The sequence below is a fragment of the Oreochromis aureus genome, linkage group 13 (genome assembly GCF_013358895.1).
Source record: "Oreochromis aureus strain Israel breed Guangdong linkage group 13, ZZ_aureus, whole genome shotgun sequence".
In the NCBI taxonomy this organism is placed as follows: Eukaryota; Metazoa; Chordata; class Actinopteri; order Cichliformes; family Cichlidae; genus Oreochromis; species Oreochromis aureus.
This window is the reverse complement of record NC_052954.1, coordinates 3,304,751-3,328,428: the sequence shown is the minus strand read 5'-3', so window position 1 is coordinate 3,328,428 and position 23,678 is coordinate 3,304,751. Positions and strand designations below refer to the sequence as shown.

Here is a 23,678-nt window from a genome sequence, read left to right as displayed (position 1 = left end):
ACGGGTGTAAGCCTTCAGGGTGTCCCAAAGCAGGCCCGGAGAAACTTCAAGGGTTGCATTATCCTTTAAAAAATGTTCGAGCTGATCAGTTAAAAATATTTCGAATTTTGGGTCGTGGATCAAAAAATTGTTAAATCTCCAGTTATGAGACCGAGGGACAGGATTTAGATTACTTAACTGAACAAAAACCGGCGCATGGTCTGATATAATAATATCGCCTATTGTACAACTCAGAATGTTTCCCAGTGATTGTTTGGGGGTGAAAACGAAATCAATCCTACTACTTGTTCTATGAACACCAGAAAAAAAAGTAAATTCTTTATCGTTAGGGTGAAGAGTCCGCCAGGTGTCAACCAACTCAAGTTCGTTACAAGTATCTAAAAGTGCTTTGGCCCTTGTAGACATTTGAATTTGTTTGGGAGGGGATCTGTCCTTAGTTGTAGAAAAATAACAGTTAAAATCTCCGGCTATCACAGAATTATCACAAACCCAGTCAGAAAAGGAAGAGAAAGCGTGAGCAATAAAGTCGTTAGACTGTACTGGTGGAAAATAAATATTCAGAAATGACACCGCCTGACCACTTAGGGTGCCCTTTAAGGAAACGTATCTACCAGACTTATCACAAATTGTTTGGTCAACTGTCAGCGGTAGGTGTTTATGTATTAAAATGGCTGCACCGCGGCTCTTACTCTTAAAGGAGGAACTAAAAACTTAACTGACCCAATCGCGTTTTAATTTTAGGTGCTCCTGAGGAGACAGGTGAGTTTCCTGCAACAAGGCAACATGGACATTCTCCCTCCTAAGAAAACTCAATATTTTTTTCCGTTTGATAGGGTTATGTATACCTCCTACATTCCAAGAACAAACATTTAACACTGAATTATCACTTATCATACAATATTTGAAGTAAGCATTGAACCACACTCAGGTGCCCGAAGCATAGCTGATATGTAGGGCTCCCAAACACTGCCCTACAACACCAGTGGCAAATAAAATACATGTAAAATACGAAAAACAAATGCTTCACGTATGGGATTGGAGCGCAGATCAACAGTCTGCTGGAGCCACTGAGGATGAGCGTGGTCCCGCACCTTGAGGCACGTTATTCAGGTAAGCTGAGACTGCTTCTGGGGTTCTAAAAGATTTCTCCTGGCCATTCAGCTTGATCCTGAGGACAGCCGGGTACATCATAGCGAAGGGGATACCCATCTCCCTGAGGCGTTGTTTGACGTGGTAGAACCCCTGGCGTTTCTTCAGGACAGCGGCGGAGAAGTCCTCGAATATCATAATAGGAATGCCGTTATGAAATAAGGACTGCTTCCTCCTGGCTGCTTGCATGATCCGCGCTTTATCCCGGAAGTTGTGGAGTTTTATGATGACTGCGCGGGGCCGCTGGGCATTGAAAGGGAGGCGTGCAAGCACCTGGTGGCAGCGGTCAATTTTAACAGCGCCGCCCTTGAAACTCACATCCACCAACTCCGGTAACCACGTTCTGAAAAAAGACACGGGGTTGGTGCCTTCACTGCCTTCAGGTAGCCCAGTAATACGTATGTTACACCGTCGGCTCCTGTTCTCCAAGTCATCGATCTTATCCAAAGCGGCCTCCAGCTTAAGCTCCACTTCGGGAATCTTGGCGCCATAGCCCGCTGTAATATCTTCCTGCGTTGATATGCGCGTCTCTGCCTCCTTCATTTTAACATCCAATGTAGCAATATTAGCTACGCATGTTTCCAGTCTTTTCAGAACCGGGTCAATCTTCTTCTCACAGGAGGCCTCCACAGCCTTCAGCACCTCCGCCGATATCCTCTCCACCAACTTGTCGGTGTCCATTTGGCCAAGAGGTGGGAACGACTGGGCCTCAGCCATTACCGTTGCAGCATGATCGCTGAGCGGAGGGTGGTTTTCTCCAGATTTGCCCTATTTTGACCCAAGGTTGAGCTTCGGTGCTTGGCATAATACGAAGTTTAAAAGTCGAAATAAACAGAGACTTTAACCAAATTAGACATATATAAAGGCCTAAACAAATGCCAAGGTGCGGGAGCGGGCGAAAAACACAGCTACTCCGCCATTAACATCACGTGACCTCCCAGAAGACTACTAATCTTAATGGTTGTACAGGCAACTTGAAAGACTTCTAGAGATAAAACGTATGTACCTCTTCTCAGTTGCTGCTTAAAGACAGGCAGATTGACCTGCTGTTTCAGTACATGGTTATGTAGATGGAAAGCAGCTGCTGTGTATACTGGGTGCGGCAGATGGCTGCCCCTCCCTGAGCCTGGTTCAGCCAGAGGATTTTTCATATTAAAAGGGAGTTTTTCCTTCCCACTGTCGCCAAAGTGCTTGTCCACAGGGGGTCATATGATCGTTGGGTTTTTCTTTATATCAGTGCTTCCCAAACTTTTTCCAGCCACGTACCCCTTGAGACATGTCACCCTCAGCCGCATACCCCCTGCTACGAACGACTCTTAATTAGTGTCTATAAATACATTGCAATACCGCATGCATAAAAATAAATACTGCACAGTCGATTATTTCTCACCACCAAATAAATTTATTAATATATTTTAGTAATGACAGAATTTTAATAGCAAACTTTACTACTTAATACTAGCAGTGTATCAAAAGATTTATTAGAATTCACCGTTTTGTCGAGAGCATAAAGGCCAGATATGAACTTTCATTAAACAGAACTTTATTTAATGTGATGGATGTGCTTGAGCAGAGGCACACAGCTCTTCAATATTTGGCTCAATTTGGGAAAGGCTGAGTCTTAAATCGTTTTCCACACAAAGTCTTGCTCTGTATTTTGTTTTCATGTTTGTTAAAGCAGAAAATCCCCTTTCGCATAAGTATGTGGTGGCGAAAGGCATCAGAGTCTTGACAGCGCGCTTAGCCAGCGCGGGCTGTTCAGTGCGCAGTCCTATCCAGAAATCCGTCAAGGTCTTTTGAGTGTGTTCAACTTTTAGAGATCCATCTGTGGCGATCTCAATTAGGCTCTCCTGGTCAGACGGTCATAACGAAGTAGGCTCGGCGGGGAATGGGTGACATATCCAATCATTTGAGCCGTCCGTCTCTGGGAAGTATCGGCGTAACTGCACCGCCAGCTCCTCAAGGTGCACGTTACATTCGCGCTTTACACTTTTTGATAGTGTGAGATCATTTGAGCACAGAAAATCATGCAGCACGGGAAAGACTTCAGTGTTGTTTGTATCCATGCAGTTCTTCCAAAGGTTTAACTTCTTTATCATGGCCTCAACTTTATCTTGAACATTGAATATAGTTGCAGAAACACCTTGTAATCCGAGATTGAGCTCGTTCAGACGAGAAAATATATCACACAGATAAGACAGGCACGTAAGGTACTCTTCATCATGCAAATGTTCAGACAGCTCAAAGGGATGGTTACTGAAGAAAACTTTAAGTTCATCCCTCAGCTCAAAGAAACGGGTCAGCACTCTAGATAACCATTTTTACACTCGTGTCCAAAACATGTTTCAAACGGACAGGTATTCCCTTTGCAGCAAGAGCCTCTCGGTGGATGCTGCAGTGTACCCAAGAGGCATCTGGCGTGACTGCTTGCACACGCGAAACCACACCTCCGTGTCTCCCAGTCATGGCCCGTGCGCCATCAGTACAGATGCCAACACATCTGTCCCACACGAGTCCATGTGTGTTCATGAATGTGTCCAGCTTTTGAAAAATATCTACTGCAGTTGTCCTTTCTTCCAACGGTTTACAGAACAGCATGTCCTCCTTGATGGTTCCTTCATGAATGTAGCACACATATACGAGGAGATGCGCCAGGCCAGCCACATCCGTGGATTCATCCACCTGTATTGCATAAAATTCACTGTGGCGTATGCGCAGAAGTAGCTGCTGTAAAACATTTTCTGACATAGCATTGATGTGTCGTGAGACAGTATTGTTTGATGATGGAATGGACTGTATCGTCTTTTTTGCCTTTTCCCCCAACATTGTCCCCACCATATCTAAAGCAGCAGGGAGAATGAGGTCCTCCACAATAGTGTGGGGTTTGTTGGTTTTAGCCACTCTGTAACTGACCATGTAAGATGCTTGTAGTCTGTTTTTATTCATAAGATCTGGCACTTGAATGCAGGTTTTACTTGTTGAAAGTGTTTAGCTGTCGCTCAAAATATTCTCTTGGTTTATTTTTCAAATTGGGATGATTTGTCTCTAAATGTCTGCGCAAAAGTGAAGGTTTCATTGAGTTCTGAGACAATACTTTTGCACAAATAACACACTGTGGCCGGGAAAATCCACCAATATTTATACATGTGAACCCCAGCGAAATATAATTGTCATCATATTTGCGCTTCTTTGATGAGGTTGTGTTACAGTCCGAGCTGTCATGCTTTCTCCCACTTTGACGCTCCGCATCAGACACTTCATCACTTTCCACATGACTGGCTCCAGCTATGCTAGCCACTTGGCTAGTAACCACAGATACATCCGTGCTAGCATCCAAATCTGACGAACACATTGTTGTTGAACAATCACCTGTGCGGTCACTGGAAAATGCATCTTCAGATATGAGCTGATTGGTTGTTGTGGCCGGTGTCTCTGTGGTAGGGCCTTTTTTTCTTGTTAACCACTTGTCTATTTTCGCGCTGCACTGAATGCTTGGAGGCAACTTCAACTGTTAGGTGTCAGTCATTTGGGCAAGTCACGCCCATGTATTTTGTCAGAGCTATTTTTTTGCTGAACACCAGAGGGTGGTATATAGTCATGTATTTGATAGCCACATAAAACTGCATTAGCGCAAATTTCGGCTTTTAAAATTTGTGATCCCCACTCCAACCCTGACCCACGCGCACCCTCTACAGCCACTTGCGTACCCCCGAGGGTACGCGTACGCTAGTTTGGGAACCACTGCTCTATATGTATTATTGTAGGGTCTACCTTACAATATAAAGCACCTTGAGGCGATTGTTGTTGGGATTTGGCGCTGTATAAATAAAATTGAATTGAATTGAATTATATGTTAGCTGTTAGAAGTAGTTATAGTACAGAATATTATACTTTAGTACCAATAGGTGCATTTAGTGTTTTGTGATGTATTATTTTTTACTTGAACTTGCTTACAGTGCTTTTACAATACTGTTTCATGGCAGGATCCCAGAGCTCTACAATAGACTGAATGCTGGGTGATCCCAGACACTTTTCTTACATATTAACCCTGAATAAATCGCTTTAGGTTCCAGTCTGTCTTAATCATTTACAATATCTTGCCTGAAAAGTAAATAATATTCCAAAAATATTCTGACGATTCTAGCTTGCGATTTACTTTGATTTTTTGGCCACTAAACATCCACCCTCAGCGATAACCTGCAGTTAAGTCAACAAATCTGTGAATCCGGTTTACTGGAATAAATCAGATGCTTGGTAGCTGGGGATCGGTCCACCAGGGCCTCTGCTCTGGGTGAGAAGTTCAGCCATCCGGGAGAGGCTCAGAGTTGAGCTGCTGCTCCTCCACATTGAAAGGAGTCAGTTAAGGTGGTTTGAGCATCTGATGAGGATGCCTCCTGGATGAGGTGTTCTGGGCATGTCCCACCGTGAGGAGGCCCTGGGCAGATCCAGGACACGCTGGAGAGAGTGTATCTCTCGGCTCGCTGGACAAGCTGGAGGAGGCGGCCAGGGAGAGAGAGGTCTGGGCTTTTCTGCTTAGGCTGCTGCCCCCCTGACCCGGCCCCGAAAAAGCAGAAAATGATGGATGGATGGAAGGATGGAAGGATGCTGTTTTACTAGTGCTGTGTTGTCTGGCTAAGGTACAATAAGCCCAGTGAAATATACATAAGGGATAATAACCTGCTACTTAATGTGTGTGAAATAAAATAGCATTTTTAGAATCGTTTTTGTTGCACTTGTATTTTTTTAATATAAAAAAGTGTGAAATCTCACTTTCAAGGTGAAAAAATTGTAAATAGTATCTTACACCATAGTATTAGGAGATGTTCATAATCATCTGCAGAAAACCTCTGTTCCTGTATGCTTTTTGAATTTTTTCAGCTAGAATCATATATGACAGCTAGTCAGTGTAGTGAAAGTGAGAATTGATCCATCTCTATTTTATTATTATTACTTACAAGGCTTAAAAAGAGTTCACTGTACCACAGGGAGCTGAGATTTATGGAGCTGTAAAAAAAAAAAAGGTTTAGTGCATGTCTGTATGCATTGCTTTGGCTTTACATTTGATGAATGTCTTGGTGACTCCCTGACACACAGGGTGTAGAGCTGATCTACTCAGAGATACTAACTAGAAGCAATTTTAACTTGATAATGGTGCTCTACGAACAGTCGGAGGGTCATCTCAGTTCATCCTGTGGAAAATGTGTGAACTAAAGTTAACGGCAATCAGTACTTAGATTGTAGGGATATTTCCCATAACCAGTAATCGCACTTAATAGTGCAGTCAGGGGATCATAATAGTCCTAAGGGTTCAACTCCTGGGGAGAAGTTTCATTTGTCAGTGAAATCAAGTTGACTGCCCTGTACTAGAGCTGGGCGATAGAACGATAACGATATGTATTGCGAAATAACTTTTTCTCGATAGAAAAATTTAACTATTGCGATAGGCCTCATCTCTTTTGTCCTCTTAAAAAAAAAAAAAGAACAGCCAATCCAAATTAAGTAGCGCAGAGCCGAACCAATCACAGCCGCAGCGTCACGTCACGTGACTTGTTACGTACAGCACAAGTGCCAAGGCGCACATGTGTATTTGTTTTTGCAGCCGGGCCGCCCGGGTAATGAAGGAAATGAGTTTGCCGACTAGAGAAAAATCAACCGAGAGCGTGAGCGAAGGTTACCGAAGAAAAAAACGATGATGGTTCCAATGCCGGAGAGCTTGTCGAACGGAAGGGCCACAGAAGTTCCGTAGTGTGAAGGTATTTCGGCTATTTCAAGTCTGACAAAAAACAGAGTAGCGCACTGTAAATTGTGCCGAAAGCAAGTCTGGAAATACAATAAAGCGGTGCATGCTCAATCTCTGACTGAAAGCGCTAATTCGTCATTCGGCTTTTGTCAGACTAAAGTCACTGTTAAAACTGTTTAAAAGGTTAGCTATACAACAAGGAGAGATTGAGAATTTCCTTTTAGTTTCTCAGTTTATTTGATATTGACAAAAGTTAGTCAATTTTGTCTGTTCTTCTGTAAAACGAACTAAGATTTATTTTTAGAATTAATATTTTGTTTCTAAGTGGAAATGACAATTTAGTCTGTTTTGTTTGTTCTATTTTGACACTTAAACGCTTTAGCGGCTGCCTTTTGTGTAGTTCGCAATATTTGCCTTTATTTATCTGAAACTGAAGTCTCATGTTCCTTAAGTACATCTACCCTGTTGAACTTATTATGGGAAATAAATATTTAAATCAAAACAAGCTGCTAATTATTTCGTATTTTACTTGTGAGCAACGGCACATTTAAATCTTACAAATATAGTTACTTGGCTTATATCGTGATATATATCGTTATCGCCTGAAATGAAAAAAACATATCGTGATATGAAAAAATCTTATATTGCCCAGCTCTACCCTGTACTAAGGGACGTATTCTCTGCAGCGTCGACCTGTCCATTGAGCAGAATTAAAAAAGCTTTAGTTTCAGTCTAAGCTTTAGTCTCAGTGGTTTGAGGACAAGGGTGATGAAAAGGGGAAAGGGTAGTAATTGGAAGCAATGGGGGATGATGCTATTCTGATGGAACTCAAAGAATTTGTCATGAGAGAGATGCTCTTAAATATTATCACCTCCTGAAGCCAAAGTGGTAATTTCAGGAAGTGGTAAGCAGATTTCTTGTACAAAGAAGCAGAAAATTTTAGTGTTGGGAAAATATCACATTTTCCAAAGGGTCAATGCACAGTGAATCACAGAGGGCAGAGAGATGAGGCTGCAATGCTCTCTATGGGCCAAAACCTTCAGACACTGGTGGCAGCACCCCAGTCCCTTTTGTGACAGCAGCTGGTTTCTGTGAGCTGTCACAGGAAATCACTGTGAACACAGATTTAAAGGAATTCAAGTGTTGGGGCATTTTCCTGTTAACTACAAAGTGCTATGAACATGAATAAAACTTTGACTTGTTCACATATACAATTGATATTGATCCAAAAGACATGAAAGTGTCATTTTTAGTGTATGCGTGTCTTTGTAATGTGTTTTTTGTATTTGATTTTGCAGATTTTCTGCACATGTTGCATTTGATTGTGCTCTGCTTTTCCTTCAGAATTCGACCCATGCCAATTCACCCTGGTCAGAGCCAGCAATATATTATGAAGCCCAAATACTACCACAGGCACACCACTCACACACAGACTCACGTCCAGACCCAGCCTGAAAGGCCCATCCCCCTAACAGTGGGACACAACCCTAATCACGGTAAGTCCTAAAAATCATCTTTTCATGCATCTTCTCTGTCTTAATGTGTGTTTTACTGTGGCACAGAGTGTGCTTTTTAGTCGGTGAGAGTGTCGATTTCTGAAACCCTTAATTTACAGTGACTTAACTGTACTTGAGCAACATAATCAGAATCAGAATCAGAATCGTGTTTATTGGCCAAGTATATGTGCAGACAAATACAAGGAATTTGGTTCCGGTAGATGGTGGCTCTCGAGCACAGCAATGTAAATCACACACAGACACACACACACACGCACCCACACACACACACGTATCTATATATACATTACACATGCATACACATACATACACAAAGCTGTGTAAACCAACTATAACTAATCTAAACGTATATACATAAAATACAGAAATGAAATGAGGTGGAATGAATACTACAGAATGTACATAAGGTGCAGTTGCAGTCTGGCAGTGGGAGCAGTGTGACAGGTCAACTGTTTAGAAGGGAGATGGCGAGGGGAAAGAAACAGTTCCTGTGTCGGGTGGTCCTGGTCTGCAGGTTTCTGTACCGTCTGCCAGAGGGCAGCAGATCAAAAAGTCTGTGTCCAGGGTGTGAGGGGTCTGTGATGATTTTCCCTGCCCGTTTCCTGGTTCTTGAGAGGTACAGATCCTGGATGGAGGGCAGGGGGACGCCGATGATCCTTTCTGCTGCCCGTACAGTCCGCTGCAGTCTGCACCTGTCCTGTTTAGTGGCTGCACCATACCAGACTGTGATGGAGGAGCACAGGACAGACTCAATGACTGCAGTGTAGAACTGGATCAGCAGCTCCTGTGGAAGACTGTACTTCCCCAGTTGTCTCAGGAAGTACATCCTCTGCTGGGTCTTTTTGAGGATGGAGTTGATGTTGGTCTCCCACTTCAGGTCCTGGGAGATGGTGGTACCCAGGAACTTGAAGATCTCCACAGTCGACACAGGGCTGTCTGATATGATGAGGGGGGGCAGAGTTGAGGGATGTCTCCTGAAGTCCACTGTCATCTCTACAGTTTTAAGAATGTTCAGCTCCAGATTGTGCTGACTGCACCAGAGTACCAGCCGCTCAACTTCCTGCCGGTATGCAGACTCATCACCATCCTGAATGAGGCCAATGACGGTGGTGTCATCTGCAAACTTTAGGAGTTTTACAGCTGAGTTCTTGGAGGTGCAGTCATTAGTGTAGAGGGAGAACAGTAGTGGTGAGACATCCACAAAGATGAGTAGCATGTTTGTATTATTGCAGTGCAAGGGCACGTTATCTAGCTGACCTTAATTGAGTGTGATGTTAAGATAAACTGAGCAAAACGTTAGTTCATGTTGGCCAAACAGTCAAGATCAGCAATAATCTCAGCAAATCCGCTGACATCAGCTGATAGCGTTTACATGTCCAGTTGACAGCAATCATGTAGAACGAAAGCTGTTTTGTCCTGCTGTGACAACTTGATGTGTATCTGCAAGTTGCTTTGTAACTCACCTCCAGCAACTTATTTCATGGTGTATCTGACTATTAATACTGCTTTGTTCTGCCCTCCCCATCTTGTGCCTCCCATGTACATTTATAGAGGTCTTCAAACAGAGCCGTGCTACCAATAGTGACATAATTGGCCACTTTCAGTTAGTGATTTTTTCCTTGTTATCTGAAAAAGTGAAAGTGAAGGGAAATGTAAGAATATTTACTAGATTACCCACAATCATGAATGAATTACATAAGACATTTCAAACATTTCATGAATTATGTCTGTGTCCGTTTTCCAAATTAAACTGCTTAACGGGATAACTACTGAGAATCTTGTTGATACATTGTTACAAAGTTAGCACTTTAAAGTCACGTCAGAGCCTTCAGCTGTAATTTATATGCACATACACGCACAGAAACCATCACATTGGGTCTGACACTGTGAGGATGTGGAGAGAATGTGCAGCTTGCAGTTCGGCAGTAAAAGGATTTGTTCAAATTGCAGCTCCAGCGGTAAATGGCATAAAGACTTAAGCATCGCTTGCTGCTCTGGGCTGTCGAAAATGAATTATTGGTCTCATTTTCTGAGAGCAATTTCAGACAAAGGCAGGGAGTATAAGAGTTCGAATTGGAGAATGGAATGAAATAACTGTGTCATCTGGGGAGAACCAGTCAGTTTGCTGAAACAACAAGTGCCTCTGTAGATTTGAGTGGAAGGAAGTTGCCTACAGCTGAGTCTCTATCTGCTACCTATCCTCCAACTTTCTTGCTTGACACATTATCCCCACTTTACAGTTTAAAGTGGACACCAGTGTGCCAAACATCTAATATACTGTATTTCCTCACTTAGTCTGTGAGTTCATAACAATCTGATGGTGCAAAAATCGTACACGGTTATGATTTAATGTATTGTAATATTCTATACAAGGCATTATATTGAGATTGTCATGTGTATCTATATTGTATGCTGTCATCCGTAAACTGTATGGGTGCACAAACAGCACAGCAGCTTAGTAAAGCTCTAGCATTTCACTAAAAACTGAAACCCAAACTTCTTGGATGGTTTGTGCTGCTCAGCAGACATTATTATTTGTCAGATTATTTATTATGAAACAGCACAAACACAATAGAAAGGTCTAGCTACTTCCACACACCGTTTATCCTTAATGAAATTCAAGTGAGTTAGTTATAGAAACATTCAACCCACTTTGTAAATGTGTTAATTTCATTGCTGAAGTCTGGGTTTTCAGCATGGTCACTTGTATATATTGTTATTTTTTCTGTTATCTTATAGTCAATCATAATGCTTGACACAGCACAGCACATGTAACCTCGGCTCTGCATACTATCCCGGGTCTGTTTGTGGTAGCATTGGTTACATTCATTACAGTAGTGCAAATGTTCTTAAAGCTAAACGTCACTTAATCATTAGTTGATTTGAATCTTTCACTTGTTTATGTAGTTTGGTTATACTTCCCATTGTGTGTTCCTTTGTGCAGGTCCTATGTGTAAAACAGGTATATGGGAAGGGCCCCCCCATTACTTCCTGTTTTTATATAGGATATGATGTCACTGATCATGTCAATTGGGTGTAACCAAATGAAGGGGTGTTTCGTTTGTGTCAAATTGTTTATTTCCTTTAAAATATCCTCATGAGTCGGAGTTTGTGAAGAGATTGACTTTTCAAACCGTTTAGTTAGGTGAATGAGTTTGTTAAGTGGAAGAATGATTTTATTCCTGTTTCTTTGTCTAGACTGCGTTATTTAGTCTACCCTGTTTTCTCAGTGGTAGAAATTAATGAGTTTCAGCTGTGGGTAAAATTCAGTATAAAGCAGGTGAGATTTTGACTGCTAGGGTCTTATGTTTTATGAAACAATTGTTGAAAGGTGACGCCAGAAAATGAAGAACACTTAAAAGAAATGTGAACAGTCTGCAGATGCTGTCTTCCTATCGCTTTCCTTGTTGCTTATGTTATGCTAAGCTTCACTTCAGCTTCATTATTATTATTATTAACACTGACCTAAACAAACTCCAACGAAGAGAATGAACACAATGTATTTCTATGCTCCGTCATAAAGTAATGCCATATACCTATAGTATATGGGGTGTATTTCTAAAAGAATCAGGGGGGTATTGATGCCCAGAAAGCTGCACAATCGTCTCTGGATAAACCCGTGAAGTAGTTAGTAAACTTGGAAACATTCGTGCATTACCTTCTACGCTGCTTGTGACATTCACATTTTCAGGAGACACTTTTTTTATTGCATTTATGAACTTCCCAGACCATTCAGAGAGAAAAAAAATCCTTTTTGGTCCAACTTTGGCTGGCAGTCGGACTCTAATACATCTGACAGATCAACAAGAGCCATAATTCAGCAGCTCGTGGTTGGTTATTGTGGCTTGTCATAAATTCAAGGCTGGACTCCAACATCAGACTCACTGGGATGTATCTATGAATAAGCCAATATTTTTCAAAGGATCCTTAGACGGCACGAGTGGTTGTGCCTCTGGCCACAGCCGGTCGGACTGACTTGGGGTTATTAATGGGGAAGTCAGCAGACAGAGCAGTGTTGATGCTTGGCTTTACAGAACTGCAGACTTGAGCAGACCTACGCATGGCCACAATGACCCAGACCTGGTTTCAAAATAATTTCCTCAGCTCATTTTAATTTCAGCTAGCAGTTTCTAAATGCCAGAATATGTGCCAGACATAAAAACCAGTGAAGGAAAAGGGGCACAGACACATATAGAGAGGACAGAGGGCAGTGACCGCAATTTCCAGACATTTCTATGCAATGCATTTCTGGGAGGGAGTCTTTCTTTAAACCTTGGCTTCTAAATAAATATTTGGCAAAGCCAAGTGTTATTTCAAGTGCCGTTCGTTGCCTCTTCATCTGCTGAATGAGATGTAAGAGGACTTATAATAGAGCCAACATGTGCCTGCTGCTGGTTTCACAAATACCAGACTTAAACGAGTTGCTAAAATAACAAAAGTAACACAGAATAGATTCTCACATCATTTTTATAATTACAATCTAGAATGTAATGACCTTCTATAAATTACACTCCAGGCCTGTGTCGGTTGTCTACATAGTATCAGATATCTCCCACACAGTACAACCACAAAGTTATAGTCTCCACAGAGATGTGAGTGTCTACTTCAAAGTAGACCGAGAGTATCTGAAGTAAATTGTGTGTTTGGACTATGTTTGATAGCACTTTGCACCTGAATATAGCATCAAATGCATTTTCAATCCTAAACTTACAAATCTCTTGTGGGATGAATTTGCTCCAACACGAGGTTTAGAGTCGTCTCATTCATCTCTTACTGGGTTATCTGGATTGCAGATCTCTCTGTGTCCATGGGCTTCATGTTAATCCGGTTTAATTCAATTCAATTCAATTCAATTTTATTTATATAGCGCCAAATCACAACAAAAGTCGCCTCAAGGCGCTTTATATTGTACAGTAGATAGCACAATAATAAATACAGAGAAAACCCAACAATCATATGACCCCCTATGAGCAAGCACTTTGGCGACAGTGGGAAGGAAAAACTCCCTTTAACAGGAAGAAACCTCCGGCAGAACCAGGCTCAGGGAGGCGGGGCCATCTGCTGCGACCGGTTGGGGTGAAAGAAGGAAAACAGGATGAAAGACATGCTGTGGAAGAGAGACAGAGATTAATAACAGATATGATTCGATGCAGAGAGGTCTATTAGCACATAGTGAGTGAGAAAGGTGACTGGAAGGGAAAAACTCAATGCATCATGGGAATCCCGGCAGCCTCACGTCTATTGCAGCATAACTAAGGGAGGATTCAGGGTCACCTGGTCCAGCCCTAACTATATGCTTTAGCAAAAAGGAAAGTTTTAAGCCTAATCTTGAAAGTAGAGATAGTGTCTGTCTCCCGAATCCAAACTGGAAGTTGGTTCCACAGAAGAGGGGCCTGAAAACTGAAGGCTCTGCCTCCCATTCTACTTTTAAATACTCTAGGAACAACAAGTAGGCCTGCAGTGCAAGAGCGAAGTGCTCTAATAGGGTGATATGGTACTACAAGGTCATTAAGATAAGATGGGGCCTGATTATTTAAGACCTTGTATGTGAGGAGCAGGATTTTGAATTCAATTCTGGATTTAACAGGAAGCCAATGAAGGGAAGCCAAAACAGGAGAAATATGCTCTCTCTTTCTAGTCCCTGTCAGTACCCTTGCTGCAGCATTTTGGATTAGCTGAAGGCTTTTCAGCGAGTTTTTAGGACATCCTGATAATAAAGAATTACAGTAGTCCAGCCTGGAAGTAATAAATGCATGAACTAGTTTTTCAGCATCACTCTGAGACAGGATATTTCTAATTTTAGAGATGTTGCACAAATGGAAGAAAGCAGTCTTACATATTTGTTTAATATGTGCATTAAAGGACATGTCCTGGTCAAAAATGACTCAAGGTTCCTCACAGTGTTACTGGAGGCCAAGGTAATGCCATCCAGAGTAAGAATCTGCTTAGATACCATATTTCTAAGATTTTCAGGGCCGAGTACAATAACCTCAGTTTTATCTGAATTAAGAAGCAGAAAGTTAGCGGCCATCCAGGTCTTTATGTCTTTAAGACATTCCTGCAGTTTAACTAATTGGTGTGTGTTATCTGGCTTCATGGATAGATAGAGCTGCGTGTCATCTGCATAGCAGTGAAAATTTATGCTATGTCTTCTAATGATGCTGCCTAAGGGAAGCATGTATAATGTAAATAGAATTGGTCCTAGCACTGAACCCTGTGGAACTCCATAATTGACCTCAGTGTGTGAAGAGGACTCTCCATTTACATGTACAAATTGGAGTCTATTAGATAGATATGATACAAACCACTGCAGTGCAGTACCTGTAATACCTACAGCATGTTCTAATCGCTCTAATAGGATATTATGGTCGACAGTATCGAACGCTGCACTGAGGTCTAGCAGGACAAGCACAGAGATGAGTCCACTGTCAGAGGCCATAAGAAGATCATTTGTAACCTTCACTAAAGCTGTTTCTGTGCTGTGATGAGCTCTGAAACCTGACTGAAACTCTTCAAATAAGCCATTCCTCTGCAGATGATCTGTTAGCTGTTTGACAACTACTCTTTCAAGGATTTTTGATATGAAAGGAAGGTTGGAGATTGGCCTATAATTAGCTAAGACAGCTGGGTCTAGAGATGGCTTTTTGAGTAAAGGTTTAACTACAGCCACCTTGAAGGCCTGTGGTACATAGCCGATTATTAGAGATAGGTTGATCATATTTAAGATCGAAGAATTAATTAATGGCAGGACTTCTTTGAGCAGTTTTGTAGGAATGGGGTCTAAAAGACACGTTGATGGTTTGGAGGAATTAATTATTGAAGTTAACTCAGAAAGATCAATTGGAGAAAAAGAGTCTAACTTAACATTGATGGTACTAAAAGTAGCTGTAGATAATGTTACATCTGTGGGATGATTATTGGTAATTTTTCTCTAATGATAAAAATTTTATTTGTGAAGAAGTTCATGAAGTCATTACTAGTTAACGTTAAAGGGATTGTTGGCTCAGTAGAGCTCTGACTTTTTGTCAGCCTGGCTACAGTGCTGAAGAGAAACCTGGGGTTGTTCTTATTTTCTTCAATCAGTGACGAATAGTAAGATGTTCTGGCTTTGCGGAGGGCTTTCTTATAAAGCAGCAAACTATTTCTCCAGGCTAAATGATGATCCTCTAAATTTGTGACACGCCATTTCCTCTCCAGCTTACGAGTTATCTGCTTTAGGCTACGTGTTTGAGAATTATACCACGGAGTCAGGTACTTTGGATTTGAGGCCTTAGTTTTCACAGGAGCTACAGTATCCAGAGTCGTACGTAGTGAGGTGGTAAAATTATTAACAAGATAATCGACCTCTGTTGGAGTAGCGTTCAGATAGCTGCTCTGCTCTATGTTGGTACAGGGCATTGAAGATGATAACAGTGGGTGGATTATATTCTTAAACTTAGTTACAGCACTTTCGGAAAGACATCTACTTTGATAAAGTCTACTCTCCGCTGCTGTGTAATCAATTATTGTAAATGTAAATGTTATCAGGAAATGATCAGACAGCAGAGGGTTTTCAGGAAACACTGTTAAATGTTCAGTTTCTATGCCATATGTTAAAACAAGATCTAGAGTGTGATTAAAGTGGTGGGTGGGTTCATTTACATTTTGAGAGAAGCCAATTGAGTCTAATAACAGATTAAATGCCATGTTGAGGCTGTCATTTTAGCATCTACATGGATGTTAAAATCACCCACAATAATTATTTTATCTGAGCTGAGCACTAAATCAGATAAAAAGTCTGAGAAATCAGAGAGAAACTCTGTGTAAGGCCCAGGGGGACGATAGATGATAACAAGTAAGACTGGTTTCTGAGTTTTACAGCTGGGGTGGACGAGGCTAAACATCAGGCTTTCAAATGAATTAAAAGTCTGTCTTGGTCTTTCGTTAATTAATAGGCTGGTGTGAAAAATTGCTGCCACACCCCCTCGGCCTGCTTCTTGAGATTTCTGGTAGTTAGAATGACTCGGGGTGTTGATTCATTTAAACTAACATAATCATCCTGCTGCAACCAGGTTTCTGTAAGGCAGAGTAAATCGATTTGTTGATCAATTATTAAGTCATGTACTAACAGAGACTTGGAGGAGAGAGACCTAATATTTAATAATCCACATTTCACTGTGGATTCGTGTGGATACTGTATTGTTCTTTCTTTGTGATTTTTTATGTTTAAGTTGTTTATTGCTGGTTTTTGGTTTGTTTTTTGTCTTTTTGGGAGCTGACACAGTCTCAATGGAGATGGGTTTTTGGGGGGGTAGCAGGAGGAGAGAAGCTGCAGAGAGGCGTGTAAGACTGCAACTCTGCTTCCTGGTCCCAACTCTGGATAGTCATATTTTGGGGGGGGACCCTCCTCAGGTCCAGACCGGTGTGGTAATGTACCTGGACCCGAATAACGCTTTAGCTGGAGTAATGTGGTATTACCATTCATATAAATCATTAGAACCCTGAACTGATCAGGGGTCAGATAACTGCTACAGAATCTTGGTGTGTCTTCTATTTGATGTATTTGTAGAAATGTTTGGATATGTTTTCCTTGTCAGTCACGCATATAAATACCCTTTTAGTAAAGGCATTTTTAATTTTAACAATTGGATCTCAGTCTGTCCTGGGGTTATTTATACTGTGATCAGATAGTTATTTAATTTAACGGATATACATGAACGGTCGATCTAGTGAGCATCACATTCTTAAAGCAGGGCTCCGAAGTGCTGAGCAATCACAGGGTTTAATTAGTTTTCTATAGTTTATTGCTTTGTGCCATTTTATGTGGTGGAAGTAATGGTCAGCACATTATAGATATAAGGTATATTGTTACCCTGTGACCCTAATTCAAAAAAATTGTTTTGGCAGTGTAGTTTTTTTCCAGATGGAACAGGATTTAAGTAAGATCTATTGAAACACATAACTAATTTATTAAATGTTTTACTTTCATTTAATGAACTGAAAGATTTCTGAATGATTTTTGATTTTGTTTTCCCCCCAGTAATAGTACAGATAAATATAATTAGAAATAAAATGGCACCAAAATCACAGAAAACACAGTCTACTTCAGGAGATTTCAATTCATTTCCATCCTCACAAGACGACATGCTGTGTTATTGATCAGACAATTTGATATGAAAACACTCTAATAGGCACCAACAAATATGTTAGGAAGGGTCCAGTCCAATTACTCTAGTGGAAGTTAGACCCAGCTCACTGCTGTCAGCTATAGTTGCCCATGTTGGCGCATCCTGTCAGTCAAAGCATGCATGCTGCTAACATGACCCTAACGTCAATTCAATTCAATTCAATTCAATTTTATTTATACAGCGCCAAATCACAACAACAGTCGCCTCAAGGCACTTTATATTGTAAGGTAGACCCTACAATAATACATACTGAGAAAAACCCAGCAATCACATGTCAAGAATAAGGATGCATTGCCTGCATACAACTTATGTTGCATTATTAAAATATGACTAGTCAAATATGATTAGTTTGACTGAAAAGCATTTCTCATGCTGACAGCTACGACAACTTGTAAATGTATTATTTATCTATGTGATGGCTTTTGTTGGTTAAGTGTTTATGCATTTACAATTAAAGAAACATTATTGATTGATTTTTTTTCCCTCCTGGGTCACCACTCATTGTGGTCTTTCATTTTTTGTGTTTTCCAGGGGCAAACACATTTGTCCCGTTAGTTCTTTTACTTCTTTGTACTTCCCTCATGTCCGTTGTCATAGTTTCAGCAGTCCCCCTCCAGAAGCTTGGTGATATTTGTGAGTCTTATTGATGCTATGATTATTATTCTTTATAATAAAGTATTCTGATTGCGATTAATGAGACAACGATTGTTATTCTCTCATTGATAAGTTTAAAAACTGTGTGGGCTGTGTCGACCTCACATTTCTTGGGTAGTGCACGTCGGGTTACGGTGCAGGGTTTCAGAGTGGTTTGCGGTTAAGGCGTAGCGTAGATCTCCTGCTGAAGCATATATCCCCAGTTACTGTGTAACACAGCAAAGCTACAAATAGCAGACCCCTGAGCCTAATTTAATGGGAATACCATGGCTGGTTTTTGCTCAGCATGCAGTCAGCACTAGACCTTTTGAAAGTAGCAGACATGTTTGCTCTTCTAAAACAGGAAGCCTGCAGCCTCTCTGTCAGCCCTGTCCCACGCGACAGACAGCCTGTCAGCAACTGGCTGTGGTGCGACATCTGGTAAAGTTATTCTCAGTCTCCCCTCAGCTCTCCCACACTGCCAAAGCAACCTCAGACAAGTGTTAGCAGTGTGGGTCATGACTGAAGGTTTGGTCAGGGAGGATCACCTCACCATCACCACATTGACCAAAGAAGCATGCCACAAATAGTATACAATCAAAGTAGGGATTTTTGGAACTGTTGATCTTAGGTCAGCTTAATTGTAGGACCAGTTCCTACAATTGAGACTAACTTCATCAGTTCCATGAAGGACTCTAACCACAACTATAAAGACTGCACAGTCTACACTCATGCCTTTGCAAAATATGTTTGCATTATAAAATCCCAAATGTTTTCCCTACAAAATCTTTTGCCACTTCCTCAGCCATACTTGGTCAGATCTTTGCTAATGATGTCAATTTAGGACGCAAGTTAAAATATGTTATCTAAATAAAGCTGTTCTTTTATGCAACAATTACCTGAGTTTTGACATTAGTGTTGTAAATAATGAAGCCCCTTTTCAAAATCTTAAAATAACCAAGTTGTGGGACCTAAAAATGAAGTACCTCAATTTACCCAGTCATGTTCCCATTTGAGCATTTTGTAGAAATGTGTCACTCCCACTGAAAACAACTTAAAAAACACTAACTGTCTAATAAGTGGCACAGTAGAAGTCAAGATATCATGATGTATGCTTGAGACCTTCTTTTACAACCAGGGTTCTAGTTCCCTTGTGCTCTCCTACATCCTGCTGTCATGTTTGTGACTTTGAGTAAGACTAGAGACCAGTGTTGGTCAAGTTACTTGAAAAAAGTAATCAGTTACTAATTACTGATTACTTCCCCCCCAAAAGTAATCCCGTTACTTTACTGATTATCCATCCATCCATCCATTCGCTTCCGCTTATCCTTTCCAGGGTCGCGGGGGGCGCTGGAGCCTATCCCAGCTGTCATAGGGCGAGAGGCGGGGTACACCCTGGACAGGTCGCCAGTCTGTCGCAGGGCCAACACACAGGGACAGACAACCATTCACGCTCACATTCACTCAAACATTCACACCTAGTGACAATTTGGACACCTAGTGACAACTTTACTGATTACTTATTTTCAAAAGTAATTAATTACTTAGTTACTTAGTTACTTTTTAAAAACACAATTTACAACCCTGAATAGGTGATAAAGCGATAGATCTTTCAGCCCAATTCTACTTTTTCTGCATAATCTGTCACGGTGGTGGACGGACTCAGGCGCAGACTGAGGTAGCACGGTTCTACAATACTTTATTTATCACTCCGGTGCGCTATGTACACGTGAAGGGGGGGGAGAAACACCAGGATCCCGGGGGAAACACACTTCTTCACACTTGCTCCGCTCCTTGTCCAAACACTCCTCACACGAACAACCCACTCACACTCACGGGGTCCAGATAAACCTGTAAACATAGACGAGGGTAAGTCGGCGGCAAGCACGGGAACAACTGATTCACAATGAAGCCAGGCAATACTGACGAGGGTTACTCAATATTCCAGCGACGAATAGCTCAGAGCCCCAGCCTTAAGAAGAGCCAGAGATCAACTGCAAATTACTCGAGATCAGCTGCAGGTGCGTGGGCCAAGGGCGGGAGCCCAGTCAGAGCTCCGCCCAGGCAGACAGGTAGGGGGGAGAGAGAGAGAGAGCGAGAGAGAGAGAGAGAAAGAAACAACAAACACTTGTGGCCACACTGGGCTGGCCGGGAAGGCACAGGGACCATGACATAATCCATCATACAAAATGTAATCAAATGGAAACATCTCTTTTTAAAACGTTAAATCTTTTAACTTTATGCATCAAGCAAAAATTAAATTATATGCAACATTCTCTGACTGGAAGAAATTAGTTTAACATTTAAACCTATTTTCTGCACATTCCAGCACATAAAATAAAATATTTTTTTGTGTTTACACTCACTCTTTCAAATAGATGCAAGTAAAACACAGCAGAAAATAAATAAAATCAAAGACTAGCGGTCCTGTTGCTCTATTTTCACCTGTAAAGCAGGAGTGGGGTAGGTGGAGGTTTACCCTGGTGCAGGTGTGCCTCGGCGGTCAGTGGAAGAATCCGCGAGTTTCTCTGTGAATTTCCCATTACAGTCGTAGCGACTTTTCGCTGCTTGCTTGGAAGTTAGGGGTTTTTTCGCTGTAAAAAGAAGTTTTCTTCCACGCACAACGGACACTAATGTTTTTGTCACTTTTATGGAATCAAACTCAAAATAAGGTCAGTACTTCCACGCTTTAAACGCTGCACGCTCATACTCTCTCCGCTTTTCGATATATTATCCATTGTTGATCTGTGAACAGCTGTTGTCACGAATGTCGCACTCGCTTACGTCACTGTCATGAGACATTCTCGCAAAAAATCACGGTTTTAGTAACGCAGTAACGCAGCGTTCCTACGTGAAAGTAACTGTAATCTAATTACCGTTTTTGCAATAGTAATCCCTTACATTACTCGTTACTTGAAAAAAGTAATCAGATTACAGTAACGCGTTACTGCCCATCTCTGCTGGACTTTCGATGGCCGCCGTGGAGTCCAGTTCATTGATGACCAATCTGCAGCCGACTTGATGTTCGCAGATGATGGCGCCATCTTTGCTGAAAATGACGCAGAGGCTACAGACATCCTACACGACGTCGCCAAATCTGCTCCAGTGTATGGCCTGGAGGTCAGTGACGGGAAGACCAAAGTCCATGCAAATCGAAAAAGTGCGGGAATTCACATACCTCGGCTCTCTGGTGCAAGAAATGAAAGTACCATCAACGGCGGAAATACACTCAAGAATCGGTCAAGTGGTGGCAGCTTTTGCCTCCCTCCGATGGTGCATCTGGAAGAAGACACATGTCACCCTCATTACCAAAATCCGCCTGTACTGCACACTGGTATTGCCCATTCTTCTCTATTGATCTGAAACCTGGGCCATCCTCAAGCACGACCTCAACAAGCTCGAGCTTTTCCAAATGTGCTGTTTGTGTCAGATTCTCCGAGTGTCCCTCCGTGTCCCTCTCAGCAACAAGCACGATACGCAGTCAGTGTCACCAGCAGTCCTCGATGGAAGAGCTGATCCAGAAGTGATGACTGCAATGGTTGGCCACATCTGCAGTATGAGCAGCCATCACCTGCCATACCGCCTTCTGGTGCAGCAGCACCCCGCCCACTGGAATATCAAGCGTGACACGCCCAAGAAGACTTAGATCGAGCAAATTGAATATTATCTTAAACAACGACGTCCAACCCTCAAGCAAGCAAAGGCCTGTGTGTGCATCGTTGACCAAGACGGAAACCCTACGACACCCGCAGCAACATATTGGCTTCGTGGATAACCTCCCCTGCCAACCGGCAGCTAGGGTCAAAAGAAGAAGAAGAAAGAAGACTTAAGAAGCTATATATAAATGTGACTACATGACCCCAGTGTGTTATCCATCCATCCACTTGTCCTTATTCTACTTGGGTTCACTAATGTGCAAAATGAACATCATGTTGTATTTAAAACTTGACACTAGTGGCCGAGACCCTTAAACTGACCAGGAACTTGTTTATTGAGGTCATAGAACAAGGCAGCTGGGGGCCATTTTCCCATAGACTTCCACAGAATATAAACCTGCATCAGGGTTTAGATTGATGTGCCATCAGATGTGCCCGAACAATTGTGCTTCATGGCAGCAGTTCCGTCTCACAACTTTGCAGACCTAAATTTTCAGCTTTGGGTGGCTCATAATGTTTTGGCTCATCAGTGTACGTATTAATTTTTTTAAAATAATTAATGTTCCTTGTGTGCGAAAACATTGCAGATGACTCTAAAAATGCATTCAGTGAACCCTGACTTTTCCTTTGAAGCCTCTACAGGTGTATGCACTTTGATGGCTCACATAAAGCCTCTGTGCCTTAAAGGAAAACATCAGAAAGAAAAACAACTATCCCCCATTCTGTACTCGCTCATTCCTCTCTGCTATGCCACAGCTTCTTTGTTGCCCGGATGACTCTCGCCCTGAACCTTTTCTCTCTTCAAGATGATTATGTCTGTGTTGTGTAGGAGATGCTCCTCTACCTCTGTTTCCATATGCTCAACAAGATAAACTAAAACTGCTAGCCGTGTTCACAGAATTACAGAGACACAGAAGTGTGTTTGAAGGATGGAGGGAGGTTTTGGAGGATTTAGGAATGCTTTATCATCGCTGTGGCCGGGGTTCTGCTGCTCCAAGCCTTGCCAGTATAATTCTGATACAGATTGGTGTAAACTTGTTGCTGCTTTAGGAGGAAATTGTCAGAAAACAAGATATTCCTTGTCAGTTTCTTTGTAAAGAGAATATTAGACTTAAAAAAAAAACATGATTCCCACAAAACACAAAATGAATGCGATACAAAATTCAATAATGCAAAACTTTTCACTTTTGATTTCTCCGCTGATGTAATAAGCTAGCATTCAGCAGTTAGGTGTCTTTGAGCTGTATGTTTTTTGCCTGCATGTTTTGATCTCATCATCTTTTGGCTGATTCAGCACTTTTCTGTCTGACTGTTTGTTCACTTTTTGTCTGTCTCATTTCTATCATGGAAGCCGTGCCAAACAAAACAGGGAACAACATTTTTTTTAACCTGTGCTTACTCAACGCTGTCCTCTTCAGAAAGAACTAAAACAGTTTAATTCACCGGGTTAATCAATAAAAATGTTTACTTTGTCCTGACAAGAAAACTTCTGCAGCATGGGAAATTCTAACGTTTACAGTCGGTTGTTTTTCATTTCCAGCCTACAGTCGAAGTTTATTTCTTTAAACCGTGATCATAATTTTGATTTCATATTTATGTCACGTTGAGGTACAGTTGCAAGTAAAAGTGAACCCTTTGGAATTCTAATAACATAAAGTGCTTTTCTACACTATCCAAAAATAATTTCACTATGAGCCACATTTACATTTTTTGTCAGGATTTTATCCTACAAGTATAAGCACTGTATCTGTCTTGGATTTACACCTGCGGTTAACCCACTGAGGCACTGGGAGAACCTGCAAACTCTACACAGATC

At 41.6% G+C, this 23,678-nt stretch overlaps 1 protein-coding gene across 8 annotated transcripts in view; it reads left to right on the top strand.

The window, feature by feature from the left end:
* ltbp1 (latent transforming growth factor beta binding protein 1) overlaps positions 1–23,678 on the top strand; it is a 178,605-nt gene that overhangs the window by 53,900 nt on the left and 101,027 nt on the right. For all 8 annotated transcript variants that reach the window (XM_039621402.1, XM_031748978.2, XM_031748979.2 and 5 more), the window contains one exon: positions 8,234–8,385. In XM_039621402.1, the coding sequence (XP_039477336.1) occupies positions 8,234–8,385 (152 nt within the window). The remainder of the gene's footprint in view (positions 1–8,233; positions 8,386–23,678) is intronic.